At 46.2% G+C, this 19,512-nt stretch overlaps 1 protein-coding gene across 1 annotated transcript; it reads right to left on the bottom strand.

Moving 5' to 3' along the window:
- Positions 1-10,576: 10,576 nt before the first annotated feature.
- LOC122470928 (putative SEC14-like protein 6) lies at positions 10,577-19,372 on the bottom strand. The gene is made up of 6 exons (XM_043559170.1): positions 19,329-19,372; positions 16,059-16,164; positions 15,843-15,982; positions 15,582-15,751; positions 15,229-15,341; positions 10,577-10,642 (listed from the first exon to the last, which is right to left on the bottom strand). The coding sequence occupies exons 1-6, from the start codon at positions 19,370-19,372 to the stop codon at positions 10,577-10,579; spliced, it is 639 nt and encodes a 212-aa protein (XP_043415105.1).
- Positions 19,373-19,512: the final 140 nt, after the last annotated feature.

The following is a 19,512-nucleotide window of genomic DNA, read 5'->3' as shown; positions in this document are numbered from 1 at the left end:
TGCTGTAAGTGTAAAATACACGTCAAATTTTGAAGACTTAACACCCCCAGAATGAAAGATTTCATTAATTAATTTCTTACATTGATTATAATATTGGAATATTTTTTTGAAATATTGGGATAAATAAGATATATTATTAAAATTGATTTCATCTGTTTCTTTAAAATATTTTTTATAATTTAGAATTTTTTTAAATGAATAAGTTTTATTTTTTAGGGCAGTTTTAGATTTACAGGAAAATTGAGTGGAAAGTATAGAGACGTCTCATATATTCTGTTCTCCCCACCACACGCACAGCCTCTGCCACTATGGACAGTCTCTACCAGGGTGGGACATTTGTCACAACTGATAAGCCTATACTAACACATCATTATCACCCAAAGTCCACAGTTTACATTAGGGCTTACTTCTGGTAAGTAGGGCTGTACATTCTGTGGGTTTGGACAAATATGTAGTGACATATATTTACCATTGTGGTATCATACAGAATACTTTTACTATTTTCACTAAAAATCCTCTGTGCTCTTTTCTTTTTACTTTTTAAAAAAATGTGACTACCAGAAAAAATTCAATTGCATGTGTGGCTCACATTTGTGACTTGCATTCTATTTCATTTGGACAGCACTGTCCTAGAGGGATTTAAAATCTTAATTTAAAAAAAAATTGTAGCCTGGGTGGCTTAATCAGTTGAGCGTCTGACTTATGATTTTGGCTCAAGTCATGACCTCAGGGTGGTGGGATTGAGCCCCATTGTGGGCTCTGTGCTGAGCATGGAGCCTGCTTGGGATTCTCTCTCTCTCTCTCTCTCTCTCTCTCCCTCTGCCCTTCCCTCTCCGCTCAAATAGAAAAAAACAAAATTGTAAAAAGCTAAAATAAAGTGAAACTGCCAGCCCATCTCTGGAAGGGCATGGTCTTTGTTTAAAAGCAATGACAGGGGTGCCAGGGTGGCTCAGTTGGTTAAGTGCCCGGCTTTGGCTCAGGTCATGATCTCACAGTTTGTGGGTTTGAGCCCTGCTTCAGCTTCTGTGCTGACAGCCCAGAGCCTGGAGCCTGCTTTGGATTATGTGTGTGTGTCTCTCTCTCTGCCCCTCCCCTGCTCATGCTGTCTTTCTCTCTCTCTCAAAGTAATAAATAAACATTATTATTTTTTTTAATTTAAAAGCAATGACAGAAATCACAAAGGGGATAGTCGATTTGACTACATAAAAATGCAAAAATCTGTTAAACAAGACACACAACTAAGCATTTGCTAATGTGAATTTGTAAAAATAATATACAAAAATTGATATTTTTATAAAGAATCCATGTAAATTAATAAGAAAAACAGTAAGGCACTAAGAAATGGACAAAGGACTCAACACACTGTCAGAAGAGGAAATGCACAGGGGAAATAATCAAATGGATAAATGCTCAAATTCCAGGTCATCAAAGAAATGGGTATACAAGCAATGAGATACTTTTTTTCCCCTGGCTAAATCAGCCTCAGAACAAACCAAACCAAACCACACACACACACACACACACACACACACACACACCCATCTTTTTTAAAAATAATCTGATAATAAAGGAAGAAGCTGGGGGCACGTGGGTGGCTCAGTCGGTTAAGTTCTGGACGTCAGCTCAGGTCATGATCTCACGGTTCGTGGGTTCAAGCCCTGGCCAGGTTCTGTGCTGACAACTTGGAGCCTGGAGCCTGCTTCGGATTCTGTGTCTCCTTCTCTCTCTGCCCATTCCCCACTCACACACTCTCAATCTCTCTCTAAAAAATAAATAAACATTAAATTAAAAAAAATAAAGGAAGAAGCTGGTGAAATGGAGATATGTATACATTGCTGACAGGACTGGTAATTAATTCAGCTTTTCTAGAAAACGACCTGACAATATGCATTGGATCCTTCAATAGTTTACCACTTTGTCCAATAACAATCCTAACTAACAGAAAGGATTTTCTTTTTTTTTTTTAAGTTTTTTTTTAATGTTTGTTTATTTTTGAGAGACAAAGAGACAGAGAGTGGGGGAGGGGCAGAGAGAGAGGGAGACAGAATCTGAAGCAGGCTCCAGGCTCTGGGCTGTCTGCCCAGAGCCGGACATGGGGCTCGAACCCACAAACTGTGAGATCGTGACCTGAGCTGAAGTCAGACGCTTAAATGACTGAGCCACCCAGGTGCCCAACAGAAAGGATTTTCAACTTAAAGTTATGTGTGCATTGTTAATAGGAAAATTAGAAACAATTTTTCCAGAAACCACAGTGCTTAATGTGGTTGATGAAGAGTGTATAATGACACAGAAAAAAAAATACCATGGAACAATTTGGCAAAGATGAGACCACGTTATATATGCCATATGCTTCCAGAATAGACAACAAAATCCATTCAATAAAAGGAAGTCCAGGCAAGGAATATGTTCCCAACTTTTCCCAGTCTCCGAGAAGTGGGGAAAGTCGTATTTTTAAAATGCCACAAGTAACAAGTCGCCTTCAAAGAGAAGCCTTTACTTAACAGCACTTATAGGCATTTCCCTTGGGCCGGGCCTGTTCCAAGGGCTTTGTAAATATTAGTTCAGTACTGTCCAGTAGATAAATAATGAAAGCCACATGGGTAACTTTAATTTTTTTTTTTTAATTTATTTGAGGGAGAGAAGGGTGGGGGGAGAGACAGAGAGAGTGAGAAAATCTTAAGCAGTGTCCACACCCAGTGCAGAGTCCTTCTTGGGGCTCAATCTCACAATCATGAGATGGTGACCTGAGCCAAAATCAAGAGTGGGACTCTTAACCGACTGAGCCACCCAGACACCCTCACAAACGTAACTTCAAATTCTCTAGCAGCCATGTTAAAAAAAATCTCATTTTAATAATGCTTTATTTAACACAGGGTAGCCAAAATATTATCATTTTGTCACCTGTAAACACGATCCATAAAGAAGATAATTATCTTATTAAAAAATTAATAGTGAGATATCTTGCATTTTTTTTGTACAAAGCCTCTGAAATACAGTGTGTATTTAGTATTTCAGCTTAGTATGTAGTATTTCATTTCAATTCTGACCAGCCACATTTCAAACGCTCAATGAGCCACATGTGGTGTTTTAGATTGAATTGTGTCCCCTCCCAAATTCATATGCCGAAGCCCTAATCCTCAGTATCTCAGAATGTGGCCTTACCTGGAAACAGGGTCATTGCATATGTAATTAGTTTAGATGAGGTCATACTGGAGAAGGATGGGCCCCTATTTCACTGTGACTGGTGTCCTTAACAAGAGGGGGAATTTGGATACTGACATACCCACGGGGAGAATACCATGTGAGGGTGAAGACAGAGATTGGGGTGATGCTTCCACACGCCAAGAAATGCCAAAGATTGTGGGGAAACCATCAGAAGCCAGGGGAGATGCAGGGAACAGATTCTCCCTCAGCCCTCGGAATGAAGCCTGCTGACATTTTAATCTTGGACTTGCAGCCTCCAGAACTGTGAGAGAATAAATTTTGTTGCATAAGCCACTCAGTTTGGGGTGCTTTATTAGGGTGATCCTAGCAAACTACCACAGGTGGTTAGTGGTTGCCTTCTTGAACAGTGCGGGGTTGGTTCATGTGGTCCTCCTGGCACATTCTGAGATTGGCACTGTGATCACCCCCCTTAGGGACCAGGAAACTGAAGCTCAAGGAGCCTCTGAGGTCTCAGAGCCAGCAAGCAGCAAAGCCAGGCAGGCTGGTGCCGGTCCAGGCACTCATCGCCCATGTTGTGTCCTTCTGCCTGCCAAGCTCCGTGCTTCCAGGTTACCCTCAAGTCCTGTCATGCTAACAGGGGCAGATGTCCTCCCCCTGACCCTGTAGCACTATGCCACCTCCTCAAACGTCATCTACTGGCTGGTTGTGGAGCACTTTCATTCTTTTTTTTTTTAAAGAATTTTCATATTCTTTATTCATATATAATATATTTAAGTTTATTTATTTACTTAGAGAGAGAGAGCAGGGGAGGGGCAGAGAGAGAATCCCAAGCAGGCTTCGCACTGACAGTGCCGAGCCGGACTTGGGGCTGGAACCCCCAAACCGTGAGATCGTGACCCGAAATCAAGAGTCAGACGCTGAACCCACTTAGCCACCCAGACGCCCTGGAGGACTTTCATTCTAACCATCCAGTGTTTTGAGGGACAGATACTTCCCCTCTTCCATGGTGTGCCTGTCTCCCCCTGCCTTCTCAAGCTCATTCCCTTGGTCCCCCCTGACCCATGGGCTGAGAAGCTAAACCACAATGGTGGTATCATCATGGTATGTAACCCGAATCCCACACCTCCTGACCACTCACTGCACTTCCTCTCCTGCCCACCTTCTGGGTGCTCTGGAAACTCCTGGCATCTCTCAGGGGCCATAAGTGCTCTGCTTGCAGTCCTAATTCAAGCCTAAAACCTACCAACTGAAGGAAGTTCTGTGGGAGTGAATGGCATCTCTGTTGTTGGAGTGGGATCATTCTTTGCAGGAGCCCCTGCCTGCTCTGCCCCTCCACATCATGGCTAAATCAGTCCTACCCGTCAGACCTGTTGGCTGGACAGATGCCACTGAATGTCTCTCCAAATATGTAGGATGTGGCTTGGGTTACCCTAGGTGCAGAGTTTGGAAAGGAGTATCTACCTGACACAGATGCCCAGGGCAGGTGTGGCCTCATGCCTGAGCCTGCTTGGGAAGTGGAGATTAGGCTTTACAGCAGCTGGGGGAAAGTTCTGTTGGCTCCCACCACCAACTCAGGATGGCCCCAGGAAAAGGTGGGGTCTGGTGTGGCCACATATCCTCTACGCTCTAACTCTAAGAAGGGAGGTAGTCACAAGGGTCTGGGAGAGGGAGGGGTGGGCAGTGGGAGCCTGACCAACAACCCTAAAGACCTGGGACCAGGGAGGAAAAACATGGCTTAGGGGTCTGGGACCACAACTGCATTTCTATCTTTCTTCCCTCACAAAAGCCAGGAGGTCTCTGGCCCTTCCCAAGCCACAGAACATCAGGTAGGGAGTGTATAGAGCTATCTCTCTCCCCTTGCTGCTCTCTCCTGCCATAGGGCCTTTGCACACGCAATTCTCTCAGCTTGAATACTCTTTCCTTGCCTCCTTTTCCTGCACTGCCTCATTAGTGCTGCCTCAACTTCTCTGATCCCCAGTTAAATGCTCAGACAGAACCGTGCTCCTCTATTCCAGAATATTGTTCTCATTAGACATTGCTTGATTCGACTATTTGACTCACCCCTTAACTGTCAGCCCCATGAAGGCACAGGCCATATTTGTTGTGCTCACCATTGGACCCATGTGCTCATTTACATGGGCAGCAACTGAGAGGCTAGTAAGACCCAGAGCTAGGATTTGAACCCTTATTTGTCTATACCCAAGGCCTGGATCTTTAACCACTACCTGTCTTGGATCCCTGAAGATAGAGTGTTTTAGTAAAGACATAAGCAAGAACTCTGCACTAGGGGGGTCCTGAAATGTCCCCCAGAGGAGATGGTCTTTGGGCTGGGCCTCTAAGGTGGGAACGGGAAGAAGACATTCTGGGTAGAGACGAAGAAACTCATAGAGGTAAGAGAGGGGAGAGGGGCCATGAGGGCAGGGACTTCAAAAAGATCGAGGTCAGGTCATGAAAGAACTTCAAGCCATGTTGGGGACTTTGGGCCATGTCTTGTCGTTGGTGGGGAGCCTTTGAAAGTTTAGAGGGGTCCCTGGGTGGCTCTTGATTTTGGCTCAGGTTATGATCTCATGGTTATGAAATCAAGTCCTGCATCAGGCTCTGTGCTGGGCAAGGAGCCCAAGATTCTCTCTCTCCCAGGGCACCTGGGTGACTCGGTTGAGCATCCAACTTTGGTTCAGGTCATGATCTCGCAATTCATGAGTTTGAGCCCCACATCAGGCTCACTGCTATCAGTGTGTCAGCACAGAGCCCACTTTGGATCATCTCTCCTCCTCTTTCTGCCCCTCCCCTGCTTGTACTCTCCCCAAAATAAATAAATACTAAAAGGAAAAAATTGTTTCTCTCCCTCTCTCTCTGCCCCACTCTCAAGGAAGGAAGGAAGGAAGGAAGGAAGGAAGGAAGGAAGGAAGGAAAAAAGAAAGTGATAGCTTTAGAGGCAGAAACTGATGATTCTCCCTGTGCCAGGAAGATAACCCTGGGCCCAAGTGAAGAATGACAGAGCAGATGTTCAGAGCAGGAAACTGGTCAGGAGGCTATTGCATAAATTCATGGTGGATGTGGGAGAGGAAACAGAGAGCAAACAGTGATCAGGGACAGGTCAGAGTCTCACCTCTATCCCAAACCGGCACCCTGTTGGCAAACTTGCTTGGGGAATATGAAGGCTGAAAGTTGCTCAGTGCCTGACTGGTCTGTGGGAGTTATACTCTACCTGTAAATTACCAATTCATTACAAGTGGTAATTATGAGCACTTCAAATACTTTGAACAGCAAAGGCAGAAATCCAATGATTCTCAAAATTGCTACAATAATACTTAAGCTTGTTTCTAAATATTCCACTTGAACTTCATTTGTTTATTGGTTATTTCTATACTTCTTTCATACCTTCCTATAACATAACCACAGGGTTACAGCTCTATAATTTTACATCTCTGCTGAATTTCAATGTTACACTTTAATTATTTTGTTGGAGTTGTAATTTGAATAGGCCCAGGTGAAAATGTAAATACTTCTTGGTGTCACAGTTCTGAGTTACAGGCCAATTAACTGGACTAGAGGAGCACGGAATCTGGGGTTTTCTCCCAAGGGGATTAAAGCCAGACTGAATTGACTGTCTATAAACTTTACTTGTTACCTCAGTCAGACTTAAAGTTCACACCTTTTACACACGGTTCACTTGTTTGTTTACAACTTAAAGTGCCCTTCCTTTCTCCAAAATGGCTTTTTATGCTTTTCTGTTATTATGAATCATTGGTCTGATTTGCTTTTTAAATATTCTGCTTCATTGGTTGAGCTATTTGGAGGTGTCCTCTCCAAGGAGATAAAGGATCAGTTTGGCTCAGGGGCCCCCCCTCCCTTGGGAAGATTTCGTGATGTCATCATGTTATATAGCACTGCCCAATAGAATTTTCCCCAATGATGGACATGTCCTATGTCCACGCTGTCTAACTTGGTAATGCCAAGGAGCAACAAAGCCAGACACTAACTAGTTAAGGCAAACAAAATTCTTGTATTTTTAGGGAGGTAGTGGTGCTAGTTGGAGTAAGCATCCTCCCTCCCATTCACTCCCAGCCCCCAACTTAGGCTTTTACCTCCCACAGGAACTGGGAGCAGGATCAAAAGTCATCTTCTTGAATGTTTGACTTTGAAAGAGATGGCTTTCAGGTACTTGATGCAATAGTTTTGGGTGGTAGATGATTTACCTCTCAAAGGGGTAGAGAAAGGATTTATAAGTGCAAGCTTGTCAGTGGGCATTTTAAGGGAATTGGGGCAATCCTAGGGACGGGCACAAGCAGCTAGAAGCCATGCTGAACTTGGTCAAGGAGAAAGTCTTTGCAGCAGCCACTAACCACATGTGGCTACTGAGTCCTTGAAATATGACTAATGAACTGAAGAACTGAATTTTTTATTTTAGTTGTTTAAATTTAAATCGTGGCTGATTACCACTGTATTGGACCACACAGTCTTAGAACATACTATTGACACATCCTTCTTCTTGGTTATTGTGTGTGGCCCCTTCTTTGACCCCCTTCTCACCTATTATAAAGTCTGACTTTATAAAGTTGGTCAGCCCTTCTGTTCTTTATGTAGTTCTTTATTTTTCCATGACTGTGTGGCCAACTCATATCTCCCCATGGATTTTATTTCTTTGCATGTGTATTGCTTATATATTTGAGATGAAGGAATCCACAAGTGTTATTTTATTTTTATTTACTTATTATTTTTTGAGTAAACTCTCTCCCAATGTGGGGCTCAAACTCACAACCCTGAGATCAAGAGTCACATGCTCTACCCACTGAGCCAACCAGGTGCCCCCACAAATGTTATTTTTTAAAAATTTCTTATTGGAGTAAAATTTGCATAACATAAAATTAACTAATTTAAAGTGTGCCATTCAGTGGCATTATTTGTCAAAATGTTGTCCAACCACTACCTCTACCTAGTTCCAAAACATTTCATCAACCCAAAAGGAGAAACTCTATTAAATTTTTTTAATGTTTATTTATTTTTGAGAGAGAGAGAGAGAGAGAGAGAGAGAGAGAGACAGAGCACAACTGGGGAGGGGCAGAGACAGAGGGAGACAGAATCCTAAACAGGCTCTAGGCTCTGAGCTGTCAGTATAGAACCTAACACGGGGCTTGAACCCACAAACCGTGAGATCATGACCTGAGCCGAAGTCGGATGTTTGACTGAGCCACCCAGGTGTGGAGAACCCCCATTAAACAATCACTGCCCATTTCCCACCTTTCCCCAGCTTCTGGCAACCACCAATATGCTTTCTGTCTCTGGATTTACCTATTCTGGATAATTCACATTCAATGCATCATACAATATGTGATCTTTTGTGTGTGGCTTTGTTCACTTAGCACAATGTTTTCAGGGGTCATCCATGTTATAATGTGCATCACTACTTCATTCTTTTTTATGAATGAATACTATTCTATTGTGTAGATATACCCATTGTATTTATCCATTCATCTATTGATGGACTCTTGGTTGTTTTTACCTTTTAGCTATTGTGAATAGTGCTGCTGTGAACCTGGGTGTACAAGTCTTTGTTTGAACCCCTGTTTTTCTAAAACAATTTTTTAAATTTTTATCTATTTTTGAGAGAGTGAGAGAGACAGAGCAGTAGCAAGGGAGGGGCAGAGAGAGAGAGACACAGAATCCAAAGCAGGCTCCAGGCTCTGAGCTGTCAGCAGAACCCAATGCAGGGCTCAAACTCACGAACCATGAGATCGTGACCTGAACTGAAGTTGGATACTTAACTGACTGAGCCAGCCAGGCACCCCTGAACCCTTGTTTTTCAAGTCTTGTGGGTATCTACCTAGGAGTAGAATTGCTAGGTCATATGACAATTCTATGTTTAAATTTTGAGGAACACAGGGCCGCCTGGGTGGCTCAGTCGGTTAAGCAGCCAACTTTGGCTCAGGTCATGATCTCACAGTCTATGGGTTTGAGCCCTGCATCAGGCTCTGTGCTGACAGCTCAGAGCCTGGTGCTCACTTCGGATTTTGTGTCTCCTTCTTTCTCTGTCCCTCCTCCACTCGCTCTCTGTCTCTCTGTCTCTCGGTCTCTCTCAAAAATAGACAAACATTAAAATTTTGTTTTTAATTTTGAGGAACACGATTTTTTTTTTCTTAAAGGCAGAAGCACAGACAAAGAGCCCAGGACTCTGGAGTCCCTGCTCTCCCCAACCCCAGGTGTCCCATCTGGGAAGTGTCAGCACATAGGCCCCGTGGGGCCTGGCCATCTCCTCTAGACAGGACATGCTCAGTGGGAAGGCATAGATAGACAGGAAGAGAGGGTCTTTGGAATAGAAAGTTAAGCCCAAGTGTAGGGCAGGATTGAGGAGACAGAAAGAGAGACAAAAGGATGAGTAGGGACCCTTTAGAAGAGGCAGGAGCTGTAGAATGAGCATCAAGGACTTGGAAGAGCCTTGTGAGTGGAGCCACACCAAAGCCTCCCCAGTCCTTGGCAGGGGGACTAGTTTTCTGAAGCCTGAACTCAGGAAGGCTCAGCCCCTAAGCCTGTTCTGGTGGTGAGGCTGGTCGGACACCCATTGCTTGTTGAGTTCAAGCTGCAGGACAGGGGGGGCTTCTGCTCACAGAGGCTGCCTTTGACTGAGAGCCTGAAGCCTAGGCCCAGGAGACCATGGGTGTGACAGGATCCCCTGGGGTTATGGTGCAGAGGACGAGCCTCTTAGCAGAGCATCCCAGAAATTCATCAGAGCCCTACGCACAGCAGAGGAGGAGGAACTTGGCATCGTTTATTCATTCAGCAAGCAACAGCTCCATGCCCTGCACTGGCCCAGTGCTGGAGACGATTAGTGGAAACTGTGGACGGGAAACATTAGGAGCTCCTGCATGTACTGCCAACCCTCAGCTGCCTACAATAGGTCCTTCAGGCCAGGAGCCCACCCAGGTCTTGGCCAAGGGCCATGTGTGCTCCCAGAAGAGGACCTCTAGGCTTCCTTTTCTCTCTGCCCCTAAGGTACACTAGCAGCCTCTTATATGGCTGCAGGGTGGTGGTGTCCTGGAGGCCTGGGGTGAGTGGACAATCCCAGGCCTGGCCAGGGCAGCAGGGGTGGGGGGGACATGCACTGCACAAGGGGGCTTCTTACCCTGCTGCCAGAGTCATTGCCTCATGGCCAAGATTGCACTGACCCCAGAATGGGGGATATTCTGAGAGCCGGATAGTTCGCAGGCCTAATGCCCAGAATCCAGAGCCCAAGTGGGTGGCTGCAGTCTGTGTTACCACTCCATGAAATTTGTTGAGCTGGAATAGATGCAAGATCATTTACTAAGGATGATTCTCTCAGGTCTGGAGGGGCACTCACCACCCAGAGCAAAGAGTCTATGGAAAGATGTGTAAGTTCACAAGCTAATGGCAGTGGAAGCCAATGGGCACTGAATCAGCACAGGCTGGACGGGGCCACAGAGAACATAATACACGTGCCCCGGATCTGGCCAAGCAGTCCCTGCAGGGGGGAATGGGGGACGGCTCTCTAATGGCCTAAGGAGAGCAGGTGTTTTGAGCTATTGGCTGAATTAAGAGAAGAAAGTCCAGCAACAGGGTAAGTGAGAAGGTAAAATTCAGGGGAAGATATAAGGGGGGTCACTGAGTCTTATGTGCAAGAGATCAGGGTCAGGGTTGGCCACACTAGGACGCCAGCAGCCAGCTGGGGGGGAGATGGTGGAGAGCACCAGAGTGCACTGGGAGATCAGAGCCGGGGTAAATAACAGAGGGACTTTTGGGCTAGCCAGGGGGAGAACAGCAGAAGAGATGAAGCTGTCTGGGCAAGGCTTGTGGGACAGGGGCAGGTAGGTCTCTAACACTTGTTATCAGCACCCATTAGTAGCTGCTGTTTCCCACCCACTTGCTCTGTGCCTGTGGCTCTCATTTCTCCTCATAGCAGCCACTCTAAGTACTGTTGGCTTCCCCACTTTCCAGTGAGGAAACAGCCTCAGAGAGATCTGGTTAAGGTCAGACAAGTGCCAGAAAAAGAACTTGAACTTGGGTCTGCCTTATCTCACAGACTGTGCCCTATTTTTGAAAAGATGCTCAACATCACTAGTCATTAGCAATGTAAATTAAAACCACAGAAACATAACCACGTACCTTCTAGAGTAGCTACACCAGAATAACTAGTAATACCAAGGCCCTGGATGTGGAGCAAACGGAGCACTCAAACACTCTGGTGGGAATGCAAAGTGATGCAAAACAGTTGGCCAGTTTCCTACAACATTAAACATACCCCAACCAGCAGCTCAGCGGTGATCCCACCCCTGGACATTTACCCTGGATCGATGAAGACAGGATCACACAAAAACCTGACGCAAATGCACCTAGCAGTTTCATTAGTCATTGCTCCAAACTGGAAGTGCAGCTAGTCTTCAACTGGGAAATGGATAAACACTCTGTGGTGCATCGGCACAACAGAATATTACTCAGCCACAAAAAGGAACCAACCACATGCAACAACACAGATGAATCTCTGGGCAGTATGCCGAGTGAAGAAAGCCAGCTCCAAAAGGCCACATACTGTATGATGCCATCCTCATGGCATTTCGGAAAAGTCAACTGCAGCGTTACAGAACAGATCAGCAGTTGTCAGGGCTGGGCTGGGGGAGGGGTTGACCACAAAGGTGATGAGGGAACATAAGGCAAGCTGAGGACAAAGCACAAGCTAGCGAACACCACCCCCTTCTCCCCCTCCCCATGAGATATGTGTGATGTTCCTCAGGCACTCCTGGCTGCCCTAAAGCTACGAGGCGAAAACAAATGGTTAACTGATCGAGATCACAGTCACATAGGACCTGAGTCTCCGTCAGTTTACAAATATCTTAGTAAATTACAAGAAAAAGGCTATCTTATCAATAGCTTCATCTCCAGAAACCTATAGACTCAGTTTCCTGGAGCCCCAACATCACCCTCCCCTCCATAGTGTTGTGGGGAACAAAGACAAGAAGGAAATGGTAGGTAAAATTAAATTTCTTTATAACCTGTTGCTCATTGACTTAAGGCATATACAGAGTATAACATTTCTCCAGCAATTCCCTACTGTCTTTCTCTTTTTTAAGTTCATTTATTTATTTTGAGAGACAGAGAGAGAGAGAGAGAGAGAGAGGAAGAGAACAAGTCGGGGAGGGGCAGAGAGAGAGGGAGAGAATCCCAAGCAGCCACTGTCAGCATGCAGAGCCCTGTGTGGGGCAGAGAGCCTGATATGAGGCTGGAACTCTAGCCGGAGCCCAAGGCAGGACTCCAACTCACAAACCATGAGATCATGACCTCAACTGAAGTCAGCCGCTTGCTTAACTGACTGAGCCACCCAGGTGCCCCAACTGCCCACTGTCTTAATGTTAATGTCGTACTAGAGGGAAAACAACCTTACCGGGACAATAACAAAGCCTCCATTATCTTAGAAGCATATGAAAGTCCTTTTACAGGCCTCCCTTTTGCCTTTACCTCCCCCAACTCCATAGTATGTGATCAGTCACTCCTCACAACCCCAGTGAAGCCCTTTCTGCCCAGGGGTCCTGTCCCTGTGCTTCAATAAAAATCACCTTTTTGCACCAAAGATGTCTCAAGAATTCTTTCTTGGCCATCAGCTCCAGACCCCCACCACTCCAAAACCTCATCAAAGGGATAGCAGGAGGGAATTTGGGGGGTGATGGAGCTGCTATGTGTCCTGATTGTGGCAGTGGTTATGGGACTGTATGCGTTTGTCAAAGCTCCCGGGATTGTATGATAAAAAGAAAGAGTCTCACAGGTATAAATTACTAAGTACATGCCCTCACTCTGACTCAGCACTGCCTGCTGGAGAGAAAATTTGTACAGGGGGAGAAAGGCAGGCCTTCTAGGTGAGGAGACAGCTTGAACAAAGACAGAGATTTGGGGCAGGGGAGGGTGAGCCTGGAGTGGAGGCTTTGGGTGGGGGGACAGTGGGAGAGGAGGCAGGTGGGGACAGCTGTGGACATGTCCATTATCTGGCCAATGGCTCCGGCCTTCGGCCCACGTTTCAAGACTGTAGCAAGGGCAGATGCTAGAAGCAGATGGGGTGATGGGTGGGATATGGCAGGTCATGGGAAACCCCTCGACCCTTGCCTTGGCTCCCCAGTGCCCTCCCCTCCCCCACTAAGCTGCAGCCCACATGGCACCTCCAGCTAACCTCCCTCAACCACCTCCCCTCCCTGCCAACCCCAGTTCCTTGGTGCCGTCTGTTCGAGATAACATGGTAGAATCATGGAGGATGGTAGGAACCAGCCAATCAGGAATCAGTTGAGTAAACTTGCTACCAAAATTCTAGGACAGATTGTTGAGTAGGGGTGGATTATGGTGAGCCCTTAAAAATGAAGGCAATGACCCCTAGGAGCCTATGTGGGGTCCCTAAGAAAGACCTGTTGAATGCCCACATTTCCATATTTGCACAGGTGGCCATATTTGGCCATGTTTGCCAAGTGGCCAATGAAAGAAGTAGTTTGGCTGGCAACCATACTGACAGCAAGCGGGGACAATGTGTGTGAGTAGTGGAATGCTTAGGCCAGAATCTCTGTTGAGATCTAACCTAATGCGCCTGTGGGACCTGACATCAGCTCAGTCCGAGGCTGAGTCTAAAATCTTAATGAAGGGGCGCCTGGGTGGCTCAGTCAGTTAAGCCTCTGACTTCAGCTTGGGTCACAATCTCACGGTTGGTGAGTCTGAGCCCTGTGTCGGGCTGTGCGCTGACAGTGCAGAGCCTGCTTGGGATTCTCTCTCTCTCCCTCTCTCTCTCTCTGCCCCTCCCCTATTTGTGCACTTGTGCTCTCTCAAAATAAATACATAAACTGAAAATAAAATAAAATAAAATCTTAATGGAGAGTTTAGATGGAGAACCAGACAATGAAGACATTCTCAGATGCCCTAACACTGGAATGGAAAGTTTATGAGTCAAAATTTCTTTCTAGATGGGGAAAGCTCTAAGGTTGAATTCCTTTTTTAAAAATATTTATTTATTTTGGGCAAAATGCCAGTGGGGGAGAGGCAGAGAGAGGGGGACAGAGGATCTGAAGCGGGCTCTAACGTTGACAGGTTGACAGCAGTCAGCCCTATGTGGGGCCCGAACTCAGGAACCATGAGATCATGACCTGAGCCAAAGTTGGAAGCTCAGCCCACTGAGCCACCCAGGTGCCCCTGAGGCTGAATTTCAATTCAGAGTGGTGATTGCTGTATTGCCTTGTCTTCTGTATTAACTGTATCAACCTTGTCTTCTATTTTCTATATTCTGATGCTCTGACATCTGGGGCCTTGCTGACCCCGGGAGGAACTGTGTCTCCCAGGGATAGCCAGTTCCTAGAGATAGCAAACAACTGACCCAGGATTGCGCTTTTCAAATGCAAACCAACTAATACAGAGCCTACACTCCAACCACCTCCAGTGCTGGCTCTAGCACTTAGGGCCACACTATTTCCTTGCCCTGATCACCCTATTACCTGGGGCAGTCCCTACGCCCCAGAGCCTGCTGACATCATGCAAACTAGCCAATCCTAATGATTTCCCCGCCGCACCCATTCCTTCCAGGGAAAACCGTAACCAAAACTCCCACCCAGTTCCTCTCCCCCTCTACCTCATGAGGAACCCTGACGTTTATTCCATTTGTCGATTTCTCCATGTGGCTCTCTGTGGCTTGGCATCTCCATCTCCTCCTCTTGGGAACTGTGAGTAATAAATTATCTTTTCAACGGCAATTGTTTCCAGATCTGTTGTTCTTACTATACCTCAAGTGTTAGAACAGTAACTCATAACTTGGTATTGGCTCATAGAAAAGAGCCTAGAGTTTTCACTGAGCCTGAGGTCCCAGGAGGATAGAGTGTTTTGGTTGCTTTGCTGTGGCTGTCTGGCCATCGGGACACAGTCCCAGCAGTGACACGGTCCTAAGACGCTGACCCACTGTGACAGATGGGCTGGGAGCAGCTGTTGTAGGATTCCCATCCCTGGGGAGGTTGGAGAGTGTCTGGCCAGGGAAGGCTGTGAATTCACTGTGGACCCAGAGATCAAAGGGGAGGCTGTGGGAGCCACAAGGTTTGCCCAGGATCTCTCTGTCTTCTCCACAAAGGTTTGGTCAGTGAGCAGCACCTCCACAGTGGAGTTGATGTGTTTGGAATGAACTAGGCTATAAGTGTTATCAAACCTCAAGACATCTGCATTGAGGGACAGACATTCAGACAGGGTGACCCACCCAGGAGCTCATCCTCCATGGTGTAAATCCTTGTACCAGGACCCAGACCAGGGAGCCATTGTCATGCCTGAGAGCCTGAAGCCGGCTATACACTGTGTCTACCGGAGCCAGGGGCCTCCACGTGGCAAAGCCTGGATGCACCTTGAGGCGCCTGCCTCCAGCCCCCCAGCTCCTAGTGGAGCTGTTCGCTGCCAATACTGACAGATGCCAGCCTCGAGGCAGGTGAGGCTCCCGTCCTCAGGTACCAAGTGGGCTTTGTAGCGCCGGATGGGGAGCCCCTCCACCATCTCCCCCGCCCGCTTCTGCTCACACATCTTGGTCTTCAGGAAAACCCCGAAGCCGATGTCGGCCCCATGTGATGCGAACTGCCACCTGCAGGGGACAGGGCCCTACTAATGACCACCCGCTGGGCTCCGGGGCCGCTCCCAGCTGGGCCTAGGTGTGGAGTGGCCGCCATCCCTACCTGAGCACACAGCCCGGGAACAGGATTTCGTTCTCCACCTGCAAGAAGGAGCCTTGGGCCACGGTCATCTTGTGCTCATACTGCATCCTCACCTGGTTGCGCAGGTAGTAGCTCTTGGGCACCTCACCCCCATAGTTGATCTGTGGGTGAGGGCTGCTGAATGAGCACTGACCCCAGCCATCAGCTCTCCCTTCTCACCCTCTGGGCACCCGGTACCTTGGTCAGGCACTTGGGGTTGCCATCAGGATCAGTCATGGTCCCCCCAAACTCCACGGGCAGCTGCTCAGGGCTGATGAACTTTGACAGCTCCTGCTTCCATTGCCTGTGGGAGGAGGAGAGGGGACCTGTGGGGTCTCAGGAAGGCTTGAAAGAGGCAAGAGATGCCAAGCCCAGTGCTTTCCTGTGCCATACTGCTTCCTATCCCTGGCATGCTTCTGGTGCCCCTAGGAGAAGAAGCTAAGAGACTGTAGATCTAGGCTGGGGGTTTACTATATGCACCTGTGTTGACCAGTTCCTGCCCCCAGACCTGCCCTTCTAGACCCAGCACCCTGCCCTCATCTGTCCAGGTGTTGGCCCCTTGGCCATCTTAGTAGGGACTCAGACTAGCGCCTCGTGGAACCCAAAGCCGAGGAGGGGCTATCTCTGACCTGGGCTTCCTTTCCCTTAGAGACTGAACTTCCAATCAGCCTCTCCCCTCGGCATCTACAGCTCCAGCACCCCCAGAACTGGGGGCAAGCTTGTGTCAGTTTTCCCACAAGCTGCTCTGAGATAGCCAATGGTGGTCCATAGACAAAGGAATGTTATTGTAGGAACAAAGTAGAAGAAAGCAGAGGTAGGGTCACCTGGGTGGCACAGTCAGTTAAGCATCTGACTCTTGATTTCAGCTCAGGTCATCATCTCATGGTTCATGAGTTCAAGTCCCACACTGGGCACCTTGCTGACAGTTCAGAGCCTGCTTGGGATTCTCTCTCTCTCCCTCCCTCTCTGCCCCTCCCTCATGCTCATGTGGTCTCTCTCTCTCAAAACAAACAAACTTAAAAAAAAAAAGCAGAGGAAAATATCTAACATACCTACAATAGGTATGAACTACTGAAACATAAAAGCAATGGAGAAACCAAAGGAAAAGCCCCATGAATGTAACATAACACAAAGTCAAAAGCCAAAGATAGCAGGAAAACTACAAACTGGGGAACATGCCACAAATATGACAGAAAAGGCCAATGCACTTAATATGTAAAGAGCACTTATAAATCAATAGCAAAAATACTTTTCTAGAAAATGGGCAAGAGATACCAGGAGGCAATAAATAAACAAAAAATTAAAACATCAGTTAGCATAAAGAAAAATTCTTACCACACCAGTGATAAAAGAAACCCAATGCAGTCCCTTAGATTCAGAGCAAGAATGTCATCACACATCATGTAGCCTCTGGGAAACTCTGGTGTATATACATGAGAGGATGAGAGTGAAAAAGGCAAATAACATCTAGATATTGTTATGAAAATAGTTTAGACCTTGAGGGCCCCCTGAAAGGGTCTTGGGAGCCCTCAGGGTTCCAGGACCACACTTTGAGAACTACTGGTTCAGACTGTGAATGACTTAAAATACATAAGGAGGAGGGACACCTGGGTAGCTCAGTTGGTTAAGGGTCTGACTCTTGATTTTGGCTCAGGTCATGATCTCATGGTTCATGTGATCGAGCCCCGCTCTGGACTCTGCGTTGACAGCAACACAGATCTTGCTTGGGATTCTCTCTCTCCCTCTCTCTCTACCCCTCCCCTACTTGTGCATGCACACACACTCTCTCTCTAACATTAATAAATAAACTTAAAAAAAAAACCATAAGGTGGATAACCCAAAAGGTCACATCTCCACACTGTCACCAACCTGTGACTTTGAGCCATTCCCTTCTCTGTTAGAGTTCAGTTTTCTTGCCTCTCAGTTAAGGCAGCCCATGACCCAGTGGCCCCACCTCTTGAGATCCACCTGAGAAAAACACTCACACATTTGTGTAAGGAAAGTGTGTAGGTTTTCCACATTGAAGAGTTCGTAATAATGAAACATTGGAAACAACCTGAATGTCCACCCCTAGTGGGCTGGTTATGTAAATGCTGACCCCTCTACCCTGTGAAATACTATACAATCATTAAAAAGGACGAGGTGTATTAAAACATTCTCAGATGGACAAATCTGCAAGTCATATGTATTATCTAATAAAAAGAGCAAGTTGCAGAATAATTCTTATAATATATTAAATCATGTGTTCTTGGTATTTCTATTTTATTATATTATTTATATTCTATCTATACTCTTAAAAAATTTTTTAATGTTTACTTTTTTTTTGAAAGAGAGATAGAGTGCGAGTGGGGGAGGGGCAGAGAGAGAGGGAGACACAGATTAGAGGCAGGCTCCAGGCTCTGAGCTGTCAGCACAGAGCCTGACATGGGACTCAAACTCACGAACCACGAGATCATGACCTGAGCTGAAATCAGATGCTTAACCAACTGAACCACCCAGGTACTCCTATTCTATATTATATTTTGTATATTTATATGCATATTTCTGTGTGTATGCATGGAAATGTATTGAAAGAGTCTGCAAGATACACAGAAACTGGTGACAATCGTTATTTTGGGGGGCTCAGGAGGCTTCAATGTTATCAGAAAGGTTTGGATTTTTTATAATGAGAATATTTTCAGATATCCCCTGTATAATTAAACTTTATTTTTTTTAAAATGGTTTTTTTTAATGTTTATTTTTGACAGAGAGACAGAGCATGAGCGGGGGAGGGGCAGAGAGAGAGGGAGACACAGAATCCGAAGCAGGCTCCAGGCTCTGAGCTGGCAGCACAGAGCCCGATGCAGGGCTCGAACTCACAGACTGCGAGATCATGACCTGAGCTGAAGTCAGACGCTCAACCAACTGAGCCACCCAGGTGCCCCATAAACTTAAAAAAAATAATAATAATGTGACAATAGAGCACTTCACCATTGCCAGCCACTCTTCAGTCCTCAAATTTATAATTCAAGAGGTTCATGGAGCAGATGGAACCAGTTCTGTCCAACTGAAAGTCGGGCTTCCAGGAAGGGAGTATTTAAATCAATCACATAGAGTCACCCACTGGAACATTCTGCAGCCTTACAACTATACTAGAGAAGAAAATCTTTTTTAAGATCAAAACAAAGGTTTTTTTTAAGAGAGAGAGAGAGAAAGAGGGAGGGAGGGGAGGAGAGAGAGAGAGAATCCCAAGCAGGCTCCACGCTGGCAGGCGCAGAGCCCGATGTAGGGCTTGATCTCACAAACCTTGAGATCATGACCTGAGCTGAAATCAAGAGTCAGACTCTCAACAGACTGAGCCACCCAGGTGCCCTGGAAAGAAGAAATGTTTTAATGACTTGGAGAGAGGTTCCTGAAATTAGCAGTGAACAAAACAGTATATAATGTAGGAGCTCAATTGTGTAAAAAAATAATTATATGTAAAGTTACCTCATGGTGATGGTGGGATTACAGGTTATTTCTATAACCCTCATGGTGCTTCTCTTTATCTACACTTTCCAGATTTTCCATGATAGAAGTGTGCCCTGATATCATAATCAGAAAAACATGGATGTTAGAAACAAATGCAAATCAGGTCTTATTTAGCAGTCCCTATAGGCTGGCAACCCAGGCC

Source organism: Prionailurus bengalensis, chromosome D3, assembly GCF_016509475.1.
Source record: "Prionailurus bengalensis isolate Pbe53 chromosome D3, Fcat_Pben_1.1_paternal_pri, whole genome shotgun sequence".
Taxonomy (NCBI): Eukaryota; Metazoa; Chordata; class Mammalia; order Carnivora; family Felidae; genus Prionailurus; species Prionailurus bengalensis.
This window is presented reverse-complemented; position numbering and strand designations above follow the sequence as displayed.

Coding starts and splice junctions, on each gene's coding strand:
- LOC122470928 (XM_043559170.1), bottom strand. CDS start 19,372: ATGAGGGTTATAGAAATAACCTGTAATCCCACCATCACCATGAG. Junction 16,165..19,328: donor AATCCCACCATCACCATGAG/GTAACTTTACAT, acceptor CTCCTCCCACAG/GCAATGGAAGCAGGAGCTGT. Junction 15,983..16,058: donor ACCCCAAGTGCCTGACCAAG/GTACCGGGTGCC, acceptor CCTCACCCACAG/ATCAACTATGGGGGTGAGGT.